Raw genomic sequence first — 18,652 nt, 5'->3', positions numbered from 1 at the left:
CTAGGCCTTCTATCTGCCTGGGGCAGTGCAAAGCCTAGCCCGATTCTGTGTAACTACTTTGCTGATGTGTGAAACCACATGCCTTTGGAGTTTTGATTTACTGTGCCTCTGTCTAATATTATTGACGGGGAGGCGTCCTGGGACTTGAAACCTCGTTTATCCACTTATCGATTCTTCTTGAAGAGATTCAGTGAGTGCTTTCTGCCTCACTTGAACACAGACTATTCAGGCCCGGGGGAGTCTGGGTTGACCTGTCCCTCCAAGTTCTATTATTTATTTCTGTGCTGAGGTTCAGAGTCCCTCGAGGCATGTAGCTCTAAGGGATTTGCAGGGGTGGAGCATGTCCGGCTGTAATTCTGGTTGTAGCTTTTGTATGTCCAGCTGTGAATCTAGCCTCAGTGAGGCGGTATGTGCAACTGAGTAGAGCTGGGTTTTAACCGAGCAGCATATGGCATCTGTTTGAGACCCTTGATCCTCTTGGGGTCTTTCTAATTGCTGGGTGTCGGGTGAGTACATCCAAGGGAGGAGCATTTATGTATTCTATGAATTGATGTGATGGATGAATAAAATACTCTTGATCTAGATGTAAAAACCCTTCATGATGAGGTGGGCATTATGTGAGAGATCTTCTAACCACTTGGCAATGGTTTTCAAAGGAGATTGCGCACTGTATCAACTTTGGTCCCCAGGTCCCCTAATAACAACTTTTCTCTCTGTATAATGGGTTCTGCCTATGTGGTAATTTGTGTATTTTATTGTTTTGCCAAAGGGTATGTTATACATTTTTGGCATTTAGCTTTTAAACCAGCAGGCGCTGGCACCAGTTATCTGTCTGTGAGACCTTTTTTTTGAAGGATATTTGTGTGTCCAGCTGGAGTTGATTATATGGGCGCCACATGCGTCTGACGGTGAGCTATTGCCTTCAGACCCCTCCCGCATTTTACCTTGGAAGCCTTATACCGAGACAAGGTGGTCCCAGGACAGAACCTGTGGGGCCACTTGTGACCGGTTTAATCTGACATGGCTCCAGCAACTCTCACTCTGTGGGTTCTGTCTTTTGAGCCCCGGTTCCAGAGCCCATCTTGTGACATAGGGTTTATGTTAAGCTGGATAGCTTATCTATATGATGGGGTATTATTGTGTCAAATGCCTTTACGAGTCCAGATAGGCTGTGGACTACCTTCCCTTCATCTATATGGCTTTGGTGACTGTTTCAAAAGTCAACCAGGTTCAAAGGCAGGATCTGCCGCTTGATGAAATCGAACTGGGTGGGATCTGGTAATGTGGGTCCCCAATGTCTTTGTTTATGAGATCGCGATGATCTTCTCTCCAGCCCCTTTGCAGACGCTGGTCAGGGCTTATGGGAGGCGGGATAGTTTCAGGGTCCGTGGGGGCTCCATCTTTGTGGAGTGGGACCACTGTTGCTGCACCTTCTGTGAGAGGCACCCGCAGGTTCATGGGTTCATACTAACAGGCTATCTCTTCCCTAGAACATAAACCTAGCCAGAATGTGTGTTTGGCTTTTAGCCACCCATTTAAATTTATTTTGCTATATGTGCCCTTTTCGGGGTTAGATGCTGTGCCTCTATCTGCTGGTAGTGACACAGAAGTGATGCCACCCTTGGAGTAAAACTCTCGATCTCCCATCCACTCATCAAGATTCCTCTTGAAGAGGTCAATGGACTCTGCCTAACTGGACTGGGATTTTGTTTAGGTGAAGGGTCTGGGTTATGAATCTGTCCTCCAGCATGTCCTATTTATTTCAGTGCTGAGGTCTCGGGCGCGTAGCTACAGTGGGATCCTGGATTTTCTGAGGGTAACATGTCCATTAATTCGAGTTGGTTGCTGGCTTTGCTCTAAATCGAGCACAGATAGCCTCTGAACAGGCGTATGTGCCACTATGAGTAGAGCTGGAGTTTCTTTAACCGGGCAGCATATGGCATCTGTTTGAGCCCTTTGACAGTCCTCTTGGTGAAAAGTACTTTTGGGGTCTTTCAGTTGCGGGTGTCTGGTAAAAGGTGCAAAGGAACTGTGCTCAATTATGGGCCCTGAAGGGGACGAGTAAAGAGCGCACGATGACCTCCCCTGATCTAGATGTGAGATCCCTTCGCTTGTTGTGATTGGGTGGGGCTATATAAAAGAATGTTTTCTAACCACTTTGGCCACGTGGTTTGTCAAATGAGAGATTACTATCAACTTGAATTTTGGTCCTAATTGCCTTCTGTGTAATGGTTCCACCTATTAGCCCAGTATTGTAATTTGTAAGGCACTGTTTTTGCCAAAGGGATGACTATACACTTTTGGCATTTGTAGCTTGAGCCATGGCACTGGCACCAGTTGTCTGTTTTCTATGAGGCGCGGAGGATGCTTGTGTTGGCTGGAGAGTCGATTGTGGCACCAGTTTGCAGTCTGCCGAACTTGGTCAGCCACAGTCCTTCCGGTGTTGGCCTGTACCTCCCGAGAAATATACCGAATTAAGGGGTCCCAGGACATGTGGGACACCACTTCCAGCAGCTGGTTTGGAATTTGACACTGCTCAGCAATTCTAACTCGTAATATACAGGTTCTGTCCTTGAGCCATTGTCCCTCATTAGGCCAATCATTGAGTACAATGCCCCATTTGGCATGTACCTCACTAGACACCTGCAACAACTGGAGAGGCCGCAGAAGTACCTCACAAAGAGGATCCTAGGCCTTAAACATTTGTCCTGTATGGACAGACTCCAAAAACTCCAACTATTCTTTGTCTCATATCACCTACTTAGAGGCTATCACTGCTTGACTTATAAAACCATGTGTGACCCAGTTCTGTTAAGAAATGCTGCAGCTAAAGAAATCCCATCCTCTCTGCACCACATGCTCCAGAAACCTCAACCTCATTACCACATTCAACAGAATGTGCTGGAGGGACAGTTTTTTAACCTAGAGGCTGCCCATGTTATGGAATAGACTTCCCATACATGTCAAACAGAGCACCTCACTGGACCTCTTTAAGAGAAATCTTGATGAGTGGATGGGAAATAGAAATTTCACCCTGAGGATCACTCCAATGGCTCTACTCGACAGAGGCACTGGAAACTAAGGTTGGGTGGCATGATGCCAGGGTATTCCTATGGGCTAGGCTTGTAAAGGCTCCAGGGCCATTAGCCTAGTACACACCTATGATTGTGAACATTGTTTTATGAGCATCTTCAGAATGACAGGGACCTGGCTGATAGTGGAAGTCCAGAAAAAAACATTCGAAGACTTTCAGCAACTTTAGTTTTACTATGAAATAAAGCTGATAATTAGTTAAGGGTCAAATGAAACTTCCGTAGTGTGAATTAAAAGTACAGTTTCATAGTAAATTTGAAGTGAAGAAACTGTTCAAAGAATTTCACAGTCAGCCTGCTATTGCTCTGGCAGTACTGATAAACTGTGTACAATGACAGAAATTAATTAATTACATGTGTCTTTTGTATTAGTTCTACAGGCTGAGAGACTTTTGCAGAAGGTTGTTGACATAAGGTATTAACTGTAGAAGTTGGACTTTGGAAACCTCATTTAATAGGTATTCTTGGTTCTCCCATCCCTTTATAGAGACTGTTATTCCCTTTTACTAGTGTCTTCACACACTGCCAGTAGATCTGTATTTTTGTGTTTCAGGATCCTCTAATGGGAGGGCACTGGTGTGGTGATCTCTGTTTTAGGTAAATCGGTACATCATTACTTATGCTTAATATGCAGGCTTGGGAGGGATTCCCTTCGGACGCAGTAAGAAATTTACTATTAGATTTCTTTCTGACAGTTGCATGTTTTTTGTACATTGTTATTTAGATTTCCGTGTATGTTTAGTTTTCTAGTAATTATTCCATATAATGTCACACTAATAAGCTGTACAAGGAATTCAATATGGGTCCTTGTTCTCTATTCAGCTATGATGATGAACAAGACTGAGTTCTTGGTTGTAGTTTACATATGACTTCATAGACTGTGGTGGTTTTGATAGCAGTAAAAAGGCTGCTGGAATTACAGGTTTTATATACCATACATAGGGACATCATGTAGGTTTTTAACTTGAATATAGTGGTCCTTTAGATGAATGAAGCATTCCCCCAAAGTACTGTTTGACATCCACAATCAGTCTGTTAACCTGCTTGTGTTATTTACAGTTTCTCTCTTTCAGTCTTGAGTAAAGGATCTGATGTTGCCCTTTTTATTCTTCCTCACCAATGGGTTTGAATCCGATCCTCGGATCCGTGTTGGACGCATACACTGGACTTTGGATCCAGCTCTCAAGCTCCTCCCTCTACCTACAATGCTCTATTCCATCCCCAGTACCTCAGATCCCTTTTGCCAGCATTGGTAGTGACTGTTGTTTGGATATATTTTCTGTCTCAGTAATATCTTTCTTGTTATATCCTTTTACTTTTCTTCTTCCTCTTAGTTTTCCTGAGTGTTAGGAGTTAATGTCTTCTTGTCTCGTTTCTCTTTCTTTACTTCGGTAGTCCTTCCATACCATTGTTGGTATATTTTCTTTATCTATGTAGGTATTTTTAACATACCATAGCTGGTATTTCTATGTTTTTCTTCCTGCCTTCCTTTTCCTTGATTATCTGGGTGTTTTTCTTGAGGCTTACTCTGTCATTGTTTTTTCTATGCTATGTCAGAGAAACCAACAGGCTTTAAGAAATGCACTTCTGGGCATAAAATCCCCAATTCAGATGCCCACAAGAAGTGCGTTTATTGCGTAGGACCTGATCACCTCAATACAGCCTGTTTGTAATGCTTGACCTGTAACTGTAGGGCATTGGCCGACAGGTGCAATAAGCTTATTCTTAGAGGTCTCCACTGAAGTCTCCTGGGGCTTTATCGGAGCCATTGGAGAAGATCAAAAAAAATTTTGAACACAACCTTTTCAGATCCTAAACCTGGGACCCTTCCTTAAGATACTAAATGCTATTCGGATCCTACAGTATTGGCTGCAATAGTAATCTCTCCACTCTCTTCTACCTCCTCATCAGATCCCAAGGCCTCATATCCGAGAACTAGCCCTGCTTGCATGGGGCTTACATGGAGTATACCATTAAGTTGGTTTCTCCCTCCCTGCCAGGCCAAATTTTCTAGACTCTTAAAGAAACACTGTAGACCCTCATTCACAGCATCTTCCAGGTATTCTAGGAGCTTGTCAGAGGTGGATGTGAATAGGATGATGTGGAAATTTCTCGGGGAACAGATCCAGATGGGGGTCCTGCCACCTGTGTCCCCTCCTGGATTTGTGAGTGCACCTACTAAGTCCATTCTCTCTTCTTCTCTGATCCAGGTAGTGGTTTTGGAGTATCAGGATATGAGATCCCTGAGAGGTTCAGCATCAGATCCGAGGAAAATGTCTTCAACTCCGATGGTTTTCCTGACAGGTTCTGCTCCAATACCCTCGAAACAGAGCGGATGTTGGATCTTTGACATTGGTGCCAGATCTGAGGGGTTTGGTTTGACTCCAGATTTGTCAGATCTGTCCCTTCCTCTCGGATCCTCAGCCCTGGATAGCTCAGATCTGGGAGTGGCCCCTTCCTACCTTCTTGAGAGGCATCGGCTCCATGGAGGGGAATAGGGATTTCCACTGGTCCTTTGGCTTTCAAGGTGATAGAAAGGGCTTTCTCTCTTCACAGAGAACCATCTTGTCGTCTTATCTCGGATCCTACCCCTCTTCTCTTTTTGGTTCTGAGCACATCAGACCTATCCCACAAGGAGAGACAGTTCCGGGAAGTCTCCAGACAGTTCATCTAAAGGAATTTCCCTCTTCTTCTGATACCTCTCTCGCATATACCATGGAGAGGAGGTTCCTTGCAAGAGGACATGCAAAAGTTGAAACACAGACTCCCACATGGAGTCTCTCACAGAAGACACTGATTTTGATGAAGGAAAGGGATCCCACAGATCACCACCTAATGACATCTCCTTTGGAGATATCTTCCAGATCCACAAACAGAAGGGTGGTTGGTCATCCCAGTCTCCTCCTACTGAAGAATTAGTGTTTCTGGAGGCTTTTGGTTCTGGACCATCTACATCTTGGGTGATTCCCCCTGGCAGATTAACTGATTGACTTGGTTTCCTGCTGGGCTTGGAGGGAACCGGACACTGTTGAACCTATCCCCAAGTTGCCGGACAAATTTCTGGCCCCTCCTGCTGCTAGATCCAGCTGGAGCAAGGGAGTTCAAGTCCTGGTTGATGTTATGACAGTGGTGGCAGCCACCAAGGAGCTAGCTGAGCAGAGCTCTTCTGTCCATCTGCCGAACTGGGAGTCCAGAGCAATGAACAGATTTGGAAAGCGGGTGTTTGCCTTTGCTACTTTTACGCTGAGGTCTCTAAACTGCTTGGCACATTTCACTTGGCTACAGAGAGTTTTGACTAAGGAGTTATCAAGTACTCTCTCTGAGTCCATGTCTGTTGAGGGTGTCAAAAAGACTTGCTTTCAACTGGCTACTCTGCTGTCCATTTCAAATGTGTCAATGATGCTGATCTCCCATGCAGCGGAAGGTACCTTGAGAGCAGCTGGTTCAGGTATTGCCATAAGGAGACATGCCTGGATGCAGCTATGTGATTTTGCAGAGCCCTTCAAGACTTCCTTTGTCAATGCCCCCTTTGATGGCACTTCCTTGTTTGTCAATAAGTTAAGGACACACTTACCTGCAGCAAACAAGAGGGAAAGATTCTGACTGCTGTAGGAATCAAGTTTTTTTACGCCTCAATAAACCTTCTCTAGAAACCAATGAGGTGGTAAGATGATGTGTTTCCATAAATCTCTGGGACCTTTCAAGGATTTCCACAGAGATAATTCCTCCAGAGGCAGAGGAGTAAATTTTAATGGTAGACGTCACCCTAGGGGCAGAGGAGGCCTGCAGAACCAGGGTTTTAGAGATTCCTTTTTCAATCGGCCCTATCAGTGCTTCTGAAGCACTTCCTAACTCTCCAAGTCTGGAGGTAGTTGGGGGTCATTCCTTTTTGCATCTAGATGCCTGGACAGATATGACAAAAGATTCATGGGTGCTGAGAATCGTATCTGGAGGTTACTACCTACCATTTTCCATTCCTCCTCCTCCTCAAAAGAAGAAACGTCCTGATGTTCCACCCAATCAGAGGAAGGACATAGCACAAAAAATACAAAAGTTGCTACAGAAGAATCATCCAAGAGTTCCCACCCAATCAGATAGGATTTGGAACTTACTCATGGTTATTTTTAGTGGGAAAGAAAACAGGAGACCTAAGACCCATTTTGGACCTAAGCAAGTTGAACCAATATGTAAAGAAGGGAAAGTTCCATATGGTCACGGTTCAGTCCATCCTGCCTCTTCTGCGCAAGGATGATTAGATGTGCTCTATAGATCTCGAAGATGCATACTGTCACACAAAAGTAGTCAGGCTACCCAGAAGACATCCACACTTTCAGCTGGGAGCCAAACATTACCAATTCAGAGTATTGCCACCAGGGTGTATACTAAATGCATGGCAGTCATGGCAGCTCACTTGAGACTCAAGGGATTCCAAGTGTTTCCATATATTGATGATTGGCTCCTCACCACCCCATCCAAGCATCAACTTTTACAAGCCAGGGACTACTTGCTCCAGGTTTCCAACACCTTGGGCATCTCTGTACACCTTGACAAGTCAAATCTAGTTCCAGTACAGACCCTGGAATTCAAAGGAACTCTCTTGAATACTGCAACTCATGTGGCTTCCTTACCTCTCCACCACATCACATCCTTAAGACATCAGGTTTGGTCTATATTTTCTCACCCTTCTCCTCCAGCAAGATTAGTGCTACAAGCTCTGGGGTTGATGTCAGTTGCCATACTTCTAGTCCCTTTAGCACGGTTCTTTATGCAAATTATTCAGTGGACCTCGGCAGTACAGTGGTCCGTTATTTATCAGCCCCTGTCATTTCCTATAAGACTTGCTCCAATCTGCAAACATCATATTCTGTGGATTCAATCTGATGTTCTTTTTCTAGGCAGACCCTTCATACTTCCATCCCCAGTTGCCACAGTGAAAATGGACACTTCCCAACTTAGGGGGCATTTCTTGGAAAAGATGGTCCAAGGCATGTCGCCCCGTCTAGATACCAATTTGCATATCAACATCCTAGAAATGAGAGCAGTCCTTTTAGCATTGCAAGCATTTCAAGATGGTCTCCCTCTGGGGACTATTGCAGATCAGACAGACATGTCAGTAGTCTGGTACATCAACAAGCAATGAGGAACCCATTATTACCCCTTGTACAGAGAGACTGCAAGAGTTTGGGAATGAGCAATCACTCCATACCACTTTCTCACTGAGATGCATATCCCGGGGAGAACCAACACGTTAGTAGACAGGCTCAGAAAATCCATTCTTATGCCTCATGAGTGGTCTCTCAGTCAGTAGTGAATATGATCTTCAGATGCTGAGGTCAGCTTTGCTGTGACCTATTTGTCACACTCATCAACAAAAAGTGCACCAAGTACTTCACTCTGATCCCCCCTCAGGGGGAGTCACCAAAAGTCCCCCTGATTCATGATTGGCCCTGGGTCTCCTGTATGCCTACCCTCCTATTCCCCTGCTTCCAAAGTTCTTAACAGAAGGCAAATAGGCTGAAGATCTCAGTCATTCTCATTGCCCTCTTCTGGCCTCAGCAGGTATGGTTTCCCTTCCTATGGTCTCACTTGCAGTGTCCTCCATGGATACTGGAATCCACCAGGATCTCCTGTCTCATCCATCGGGAATTCAGTATTCCAGTCTCCACGCCCTCAAGCTAACTGCATGGTTTCTCCACATCTAGTAATAGACATTCCAGGCTTTCTTCCCCAGTTTGCGATATTATCTGGGCTTCCCAGAAGGCTTCTACCAAGAAAGTCTATAGAAGCAAATAGAAAAGATTTTCGGTTTAGTCTTCTAACCAGAATGTCGACCCTTTTAAGCTCCAGCTTCAGACAGTCTTCTTTTTCCTAATAACCCTTTTTAAAAAAGGAGCTAGTTTCTCTACAGATAAGCTTCAGGTGGAAATGATTTCAAATTTCCACTCAAAACAAATCTTTTTCTCTGGCTTCATCTAGATTGTGTAAGGCCTTCATGAAAGGCATTTTTCTCCTCAGACCCCCGATAAAGAACCCTTTTCTTCCTTGGGACCTTACTGTGGTCCTTCAAGGTTGAACTCAGAAGCTTTTTGAACTGTCAGACAAATGTGATCTGAAATATCTTTCATAGAAGATGGTGGTCTTAGTAGCTATTACTTCAGCAAAAATGAAATTCTGAGCTCCAAGCCCTATCGGCCAAGCCTCATTACATTGTTTTCCATAAAGACAGGGTGTCTCTGTGGACCAACACTTCCTTTCTGCCTAAAGTGGCATCTGAAAATAACATCAACCAGTCCATACAATTGCCAATTGTCTTTCCAAACATTATGAATAAGGGAGAACACATGCTTCATCTCCTCGATGTGCACAGACAACTATGTTTTTATCTTCACAGAACAAAACAGTTCAGGAAGTCTGATCAGCTTTTTGTATCCTTTTCCCCCCAAGTCACTTGGGTCGGGCAGTATCTAAATCTATTGTAATCAGATGGATTACTGATTGCATGTCATGGATTTATTCTCAAAAAGGGCCAAGTTTAACACAACCTCCTCGAGCTCATTCTACTCAGTCCATGGCTACTTCATCTGCCTTTTGATCAAGAATTTCCATTGATGACATTTATGTGAAGATAGGTAAAGGCTGCCAGTCTAGCCAGAAAGAATTCTGTAGATAATTCTGTCATTTGTAAATATTAATGCAAGCCACAGGCTTGTTCTCGTAAATGTGAAGAGGCTCGTACTTTTGTTACTCATTACAAGTTGGATGTCATTTCCAGAAGCAGAGCTTCTTTTGGTTCGACAGTGCTCCGGCATGCCCTTCATGAGGATCTCCCGAGGGCTGAGCAGCTGGGGACTCTGTCCCATTGGTGAGGAAGAATGAAAAGGACAGCATCAGATTTGTAAGTTATGTACTCAACATAACTTGGCATCTTTGTTGTCCATTTTCATTCTTCCTCACCTTACCTACCATCCATCCTCCATCCTTGTCACTCCTGGAAGTACCTGTTAGACTGTATTGGAACTATTCAGTTCCAGGTTTGAACCCTGACTTTCTTCTGTCTGTTATAAAGTGGGAATTTGGCAGCAAACTTGATCTGAGTTATTAGTGATGAAATAGAGCATTATGGGTAGAGGGAGGAGCTCGAGAGCTGTATTCAAAGTGTAGTGTATGCGGCTGAGTCAGATCCGAGGATCTGATCCAAACCCATTGGTGAGGAAGAATGAAAATGGACAACACAGATGCCAAGTTATGGTAAGTACATAACTTGCAATTATGAAACCTGGTTATCAAAATTGTCTTCCATTATTGTTTCTGACATAGTACTTAACCATTTCTTTGATGTTCATCGTGTTACCCTGCTGCAGTCATCACACTTGGGTTATCCTGTCGTCAGGCGGTCCCGCAGTCGGCTGGAATTCCAAAGTCTTGGTCCGGCGTCGGTTGCGGTCACTTATTCCCTGACGTCAGTGCGCCAGGGGTATATATAATGCAACCGACGCCATTTTCTTCAGTCTTTCTTGCCATGCGGTGCCCGAAGCAGAAGCAGTTTGCAAGTGCTGGTCGGCCGACTACTGACATTTTCGAATTTCAGACCGAAGTCTTCTATAAAGCTAAGTACCCCGTTGGGGAAACTTTTCTTGCCTCTGACCGATGTCAGAAAAAGTTAACAATTGTATTTCTTGTGGGAAGCAAGTACCTCATAAGGATTTTCATTCTTATTGCATATGCTTAGGCCCAGACCACGACGTCACTAGTTGTCGTTTTTGTGCTAGGTTTAATAAGCGTACCATTAAAAGACGCTTTGATTTCGCACGACACTACTTCGGTAGGAAATTTAACTACACCATGCCGTCGGAGCAACCGACTACCGGCGTGCACAAAAAACGCAAGGATAAGGACAGACAGCCCAGGCCTAAGCCAGATTCCGAGGCCTCGGCTGGTCCGGTCTCCGGTTCTCCGGTCCTCAGTGAGGCTCCGATGCAGCCCCTGACTACCGCAGATCTGGAACCCGAGACCGCTTCAGATTTTTTGACGGAATGTACCAGGCCTACGCAGCCATTTAGTTCAGGCCCTACCGACGACATTGCTGAAAAAGATGTCGGTGCTGCAGAAACGCCATCGGTTTCTGAAGGCGTTTTCAGACCGACTACACTCACCATTAAATCATATTCTAAGACGAAGACTCCTATTAAATCTAAAAAGACTGCACTTCAGTCCCCTGTTCAAGGCCCCATGCCTAAGAAACAGATGCTCAAAATGGCTGAAGATTTGATCACTTTAATCAGGGGTTCCCAGCCCCCTCCTGACAAAAGGCCTAGACGAGAGGAAGATTGTGCATCCTCTGAACAAGTGTCCATTTCTTCAGACTCCTCTGAGGACCAAGCTTTCCTCTTCTCCCCTTATGAAGATTCTGATGCTGAGGATTCCATTCCCTCAGCTTCTCCTCCTGAAGACTACTCCTTTGGGGAAACTTTACACACTATGTGGGAACATTTTCACTGGGAAGGTCAGGACTACTCTGACTCGAAGAAAAGGTTCAGAGAGTTTCTTTTACTCCCCCAACACAGACCACTTGCCATCCCACCAGTTTTAGACATTGTGGATGATGTTTACTTAGAATCCAGTTTTAACCCTGATTCTCTACCTCCTGCTCAGGCTAAGCCTGACAGATATTATAGAGTGCCTGATTCCCACAAATTTCTTTACAAAAGCCCTGTTGCTGACCCAGAGACAATCTCCCAGGGTCCCAAGGGGGCTGAGGCTTCTATGGCTAAAAATCCTGTACCTTCTGAGAGGGATTCCAGAGCACTAGACAGGTGGGGGAAAAAGGTTTACACCTCAGCCACTCTAGCTATGAGGGCACTAAATTGCCAATTTCACATGCTTAAGTATCAGCAATTTCTAATCTCTCAGTTAAAGCAGTAAATGACCACTCTCCCTCAACAATCTGAATTGAAAGAAATGCAGGATCTGTTGCATGCCACTGAACAGGTGGGCAAACATACCTTACAATGTGGGTTTGATTCTTTGGAGGCCTCCTGCAGAGCAGCTGTCACTAGGTCTGTTATACGTAGGCATGCTTGGTTAAAGGAGAAGTCTTAAAGAAAATGGAGGATAAGGCAAAATCTATGCAGACAGTCAAAGATTTCCTACATGTACAGCCCCCTCGCTTCAGCAGAAACTGGCCAACAAAAAATTGGTCCTTTCCAGCTACAGACAGACCACAGAGGGGTAAATACAGGCGCCCAAGGGGCAGAGGACAACCATAAGCCCAGTACAAACCTCGCCAATGGGGCACTACAACACAGAAGGGAGGAGAAGACAGGTCCCAATCTACCAGAAGGCAAACTCAATGACTTGCACCTCATCTGGCCAAGCAACACTCTCTCTTGGCAGCCCCCTTGGGAGGAAAACTCGCACTTCTTTCAGACAGCTGGCACATTGTCACAAAGGACAAATTGGTCCTAGACATAATTTTACGAGGATACAGATTCCATTTTCACACCTTGCCAATGAAAAGAGGAATGCCAAACCTGCCACAAAATCAATGGGCAGAGGCACAAAAACAAATTACAGTTCTCATGGACATGAGAGCCATTCAACTGGTACCTACTCGAGAGCAAGGTCAAGGATTTTACTCAAGACTCTTTCTAGTGCCCAGAAAGGACAACGCCTGGAGACCAATTCTGGACCTTTCAATTCTAAACACTTACTTGCAAGTACCCAAATTCAAGATGCTAACACTACAGCAGCTTCTTCCCATGTTGGGCAAGGAAGCATGGCTAGTAACGTTGGACCTCAAGGAGGCATACCTGCATGTCCCTATCAGACAAAGTTGCAGAAGATACCTCCGTTTCATTGCAGGTTCAACCCATTACCAATTCTCTGCACTGCCCTTTGGCTTATCTACTGCGCCCAGAGTCTTCACAAAATGCCTGGCACCAGTAATTGCATACTGCAGACAAAGAGGAATTCAAATATACCCATACCTGGACGACTGCCTCATCCAAGCAGAAAGCAAGGACATTCTATTACCTCATCTGGCTTTTGTGAAACATCTACTAAATTGCCTGGGGTACACAGTAAACGAAAAGAAGTCAAAACTAGTACCCTCACAAAATATGACATTCCTGGGTGCCAGCTTGAATACAACGGCCCAGAAGGCTTATCTGACACCAGACAAACAACAACTGACTCAATATTTCAAAACAATGGCAACAAAGGCCCAATTAACTGCAAGAAAAATTCTGCAGGCCTTGGGCTTCATGGCATCTTGCATACTTCTAATACCATTTGCAAAGCTGCATATGAGGAAATTACAGTGGTACCTAAAAAACGTATGGTCTCAACACAGCCACAGCTTGGACACAATGATATCTCTCATTCCCTGCCTACAACAGGAGTTTCTATGGTGGTCACAGGCATGTCACCTCAACAAGGGTCAGCCTTTCACCTTGCCCCCAGCCAGGCAAACTATCACAACAGATGCATCAGATTACGCCTGGGGGGCTGACATGGCAGGACAGTGCGTTCAAGGCGTATGGACTGCAGATCAAAGAAATCTACACATCAATCAAAAAGAGATGCTAGCTCTACAGAAAGCTCTGACAGCCTTCAAGGATCTATTACATCCAGGACAACTGACAATAAAGACGGACAACACCACAGTAATGTGGTACATAAACAAACAAGGGGGTACTCACTCCTACCCTCAGTGCAGGCAAGCAATGACCTTATGGAACACAGCTTTGGCTTACCAAGTTCAGTTACAAGCTCAATTCCTGCCAGGACAGAAGAATACATTGGCAGACGACCTCAGCAGAAACATCTTGGATCCCCACGAGTGGAAACTAGATGCACAAGTATTTACAATGATAACTCAAAAATGAGGCCTTCCAGACATAGACCTGTTTGCCAGCCCTCAAAACTATCAACTAACAAAATTTTGTACAAGGGCACTTCACCATCAAGCGTGGAAAGTTGACACACTCTCTTTCATTTGGAAAAACCTGACAGTATATGCCTTCCCTCCATTGCCTCTCTTCACAAAGGTACTTCTGAAAGTCAAAAAGGAGAGACCACGACTGATTCTCATAGCCCCAGACTGGCCACGCCAGCTCTAGTACCCGCTATTGAGGAATATGGCCCACGGCCCACCATGGATATTACCACAAATTTCCCATTTACTCACACAACAAAACAATCAGATTCTTCACAGCCAGCTCAAAACCTTAAATCTGGCTGCATGGCAAAACAACTAAGCATCCAGCCAGCTCCTCTTTCCCAAGCAGTTATGGATGTTATTCTGGAAGCTAGGAGGCCAAGCACCAGGAAGGGTTATTCGGACAAATGGAAAAGGCTTTGTGCCTGGAACCAATCTAAAGGCCAAGACACAATTCAGCCTCACATGCCTCACATTCTACAGTATTTAACTGAGATGTTGCACAAAGGACTTTCTTTCTCCTCCATTAAAATCCATGCTTCAGCTATTTTGGCCCACTACAACACGGATCCACCCTTATTTTCACATCCACTTGTAAGGCAGTTCCTCAGAGGGGCAAAAAACATTAGACCACCCAGGAGAGCACCTACACCAACATGGGAAATCAATTTTATTCTGGAAAAACTAACGCTACCTCCCTTTGAACCAGCTTTCTCTGCAGATCTTCAGTTCCTATCATGGAAGACTGCCCTGCTGCTAGCAATAACTTCAGCTAGAAGAGTCTCAGAGGTACAGGCACTAATGGCAGTGGAACCTTTCCTCATTTTTCATCAAGACAGAGTTTCTCTACGAACTAATCCTTCCTGTATGCCTAAGGTGGTTTCCAGTGTGGCTTTAAATCAAACCATCCACTTACCCACCTTCTTCCCAAATCCACAGAACAAAGGTGAGAGACTCCTACATTCCTTGGACATTCACAGGCAACTTCGTTACTACTTGGACAAAACTAAGGCTTTCAGAAAATCTGACCAGCTCTTTGTATCCTATGCTACAGCTTCTCAAGGGAAGGCTATATCAAAGCAAACCATTTCCAAATGGATAGGCCATTGCATACGTTTTTGCTACACCCATCATGGAAAACGAGTTCCTGCTATCATTAGGCCCCACTCTACCAGGGCAACAGCTACTTCTACAGCCTTTCTCAGGGGGGTTCCAACCAAGGAGATTTTGGAAGCTGCAACTTGGAGTTCAGTACACACCTTTACCAGACACTATCACTTACCACTTTACTCTAAGACCAGGGTGGGCTTCGCCACTGCGGTTCTGCAGGGCCTTCTAGCCTCCGCTAACCATCTATGATACCTCCACCCATCCTTAGCTTTGGGATTCAACCCAAGTGTGATGACTGCAGCAGGGTAACACGATGAACATAGTACAGTTTTGTATCTACCATAAATGTAGATTTTCGAGTGTACACCCTGCTGCAGTCCAGGTTACCCTCCCTCCATCCCCTCTGACATAGTGGCTAAATCTCTTCAATACCTTCCTGATGTATTTGCTTATAGCTGAAGGGATTTTGTGTTTGTGCAAGTTTACTCAATTTGGTACTAATTACTGACCACCTTTTTGGGGGCACCTGACATCTGGGGCAAGAAAAACTGAAGAAAATGGCGTCTGTTGCATTATATATACCCCTGGCGCACTGACGTCAGGGAAGAAGCGACAACAACCGACGCCGGACCAAGACTTTGGAATTCCAGCCGACTGTGGGACCGCCTGACGACAGGATAACCCAAGTGTAATGACTGTAGCAGGGTGTACACTCAAACATCTACATTTATGGTAGGTACAAAACTGTACTTTAGTTACGTTAATGAAGAGGTCATCAAACTAGCTGACAGAAGAGCCATAATAATGTGGCTGGTATATAGTATACTGTTATTTATTGCTTTTGTTCACCAGGGTAATATGGATGGGCTGTGGTTGCCCCTTTTCAGCCGAGACCCAAGGAGAAAAGCTCAAGTAACAAAACAGGCAATTTCATACAACAGAGAAAAAGTAAAGCTTAAAGTTATACAATTACTGAAAGGCAACTGTGCTGGAAAAATCTGCACTCAGTAAAATAGTAATTCCTTATTAACATTGCATATTAATGTAAGATGCGCTGGCATAAACTGTGAGATTTAAAATGTCAAAGTACATTTTTGGGTAGTAGAAATAAGAGAGATATGTGGTGTGGGAGATGTGTAAAAAGCAGAAAGGGGGTGTTAAGAGTAGAAAGGATAGTGCAGGTGAGGAAAGGTGAATAATGTGTACATTTGATAGGTGATATAAAGAGAAAAAGTTGTAGTGAAGTTGAGATGTCAAATGTAGTGAGTATAAGATGAAATTTTGTTGTTGGGGAAAAACTTGTTAAGTGGCAAGTTGAGACAATAGTAGTGGCATTAAAGACAAAGGGGTAGAAGACTGTATGAAATTTACATTGAAATTATGCTTTGCTGAGGTATATGGGGTAAAGGGGGTGTGTAAGGGTCAGGCTAATCTAGACTGTGGAGGTGGAAAAACAGAACCAAGTGTTTTTTAAAGTATCGTTTTAAGATGTTTTTGAATCTGGATAGATTGGCTTCTTGCCCGATGGTGTTCCATTACAAGAATACAGAAAAGCAGCTGCCTTAAGACATCACGGTCCACTTTACTAGAGCAATAGCTGAGTACTGCCTTACTGGAGATGCATTGCATGACAACATCTTAGGAACTGTCCATGGTTTTATGAAATTGTACATGTGACAGTGGAACTGTTACTGCTTCCTTGCAGGATAAATTTAAGTAGGTTCTCTCCACCATCATCACGTGCAGTTTACTGTTAAGTTATGAAGTAAACTCTTGATGGGCGTATCACTTTTATACCCCTTATATGAAGAGCTTCCCTGTACAGTTCTTTCTCTTACCATGAAGGACTTCTGGTTGCCAGGAGTTCATTTGTCTGTATAGGATGGTCTGTAATCCATCCTCTTCTGTAGCACCTTACTAACAGAATATAGCTGTAGCATAGAAATACTGGCTTTGAGAAATGAATGTGAATTTTGAATCGTTCTTAGTTAGTTACCTGGATAACCTGTCTGTGTTCCTCGCTTCCAAGGCAGTCAGACCTGAGGGAGTGGTGTAGCACATACAGTGTTCAATAGCCTCTCTGAAGACAAGATTTTCTTGTGATAAGTAATTTATTTTTCATATTACAGTTCCTGCAGTTGTACAGCATATTGCCAAAGATCGTGAGTGCTTTGTAAGTAGTACATTGCTGTTCCTCGGTTATGTAATGTATGTAATGGTTAAATAAATAGCAACATGTGATTTTGCCAAAAATACAGTAGCTGTCGCATACCACATCAGGGATACAGCTGGATATTAACATCTGTCCTGCATTATAAACTTGGACAAAAAATACTGTTTTTAGTGTACTGTAATTTAATTCTTTCTCAAAATTGCTTTCAGTGCTGTAGACTGGAACAACGCTGTTGTCATCAGCAAGTTGTATAAAGTGTACTTGGGGGACATACCACTAAAATCAAAAGAGGTAAGAATTTTTTTTCCCTCAAGCAGTAGTTACTACTTTGTAAGAAAAGTGGAAGTGAATATTATAATTTTATTCACTGTGGAGGTCTCTTGGCTTATAGGAGTCACACTTACTGATGTCTGTATGTGAGTGCTGGAAGAGAAAAATCAAGGTGATGAAATGTATCAATGGCAGAGTTGAGAGGTCATGCTCTTCATTAGGATTTTGAGGTTAAGGCCACCACTGAATATCTAGCATCGCAGAGTTTGAAGGCAGCTTTTTGACTGACTTCATTGCTGCCCTTCTAAAATAAAAGGGTGGAGCATCAGTGTCAGAGAGGTTTCCCTCAGAAGGTAGAGCCTAATATCATTAAATATGATTTTTTTCTTTTAATTTCTCCCCTTCCACTCTCATATGGCTTCACATTTACTGTGCCTGGCCAATCCCATATTTCCCAGTTGCTCTGTTTGGGCACCTTGAGCTTAATCCTTTGTCTGATAGGCTGTCTTGACTTCTTAGAGAGTCGACCTTGACAAAGAACATAGTTGTAGTCGCAGGAAATGCTTTAGGGAGTTGCATACTTGGAGCTGGCCATTCCAGTGGTCAGTCAAAGTTTTTAGTTTATTGAAGGTGCTGCTGTAGTGACATCAAAGACATTGTCCTACTGATGTAAAATGAGTAAATGAGACTCCACCAGAAGTTGCTCGGGCATCAAACTTCCCCAAACCCTTCCTCTGAGATAGGGATGTTGGTGGTCTCCTACTTTATCATATCTCTCCCATGACTGGACCTACCCCCGTGGCCCATGCCCATTCCTGAGATCATGGGTTCTTTTGTGGTGCAAGTGGATGCCCTGCCTCTGCATGATTAGGCTAGTCTAGCAGTCTTGTATATCAGAAACATCTTATTGGTTTGTGAGTTTATCCCCCTCTTTCTGATATGAGTTTATTTTCTGGTGGTGACTTGACCTGCTATTTCTTTTATATATGCTATTGCTGGCCCTGTATTATCCTTTTTTTACAGTCATAATTTTAATTAATCATTATGGGTTTTGTATATGCATTGGAA

At 44.0% G+C, this 18,652-nt stretch overlaps 1 protein-coding gene across 1 annotated transcript in view; it reads left to right on the top strand.

The window, feature by feature from the left end:
* The window catches only part of ECPAS (Ecm29 proteasome adaptor and scaffold), a 2,158,898-nt gene that overhangs the window by 275,229 nt on the left and 1,865,017 nt on the right, over window positions 1–18,652 (top strand). The window contains exon 8 of the mRNA XM_044061033.1: window positions 17,524–17,605. Within this exon, the coding sequence (XP_043916968.1) occupies window positions 17,524–17,605 (82 nt within the window). The remainder of the gene's footprint in view (window positions 1–17,523; window positions 17,606–18,652) is intronic.

Source organism: Protopterus annectens, chromosome 2.part0 (genome assembly GCF_019279795.1).
Source record: "Protopterus annectens isolate FY-2018-M chromosome 2.part0, PAN1.0, whole genome shotgun sequence".
NCBI classification, from domain to species: Eukaryota; Metazoa; Chordata; order Ceratodontiformes; family Protopteridae; genus Protopterus; species Protopterus annectens.
The sequence above is the reverse complement of the archived record's forward strand: the minus strand, read 5'-3'. Positions and strand labels throughout refer to the sequence as shown.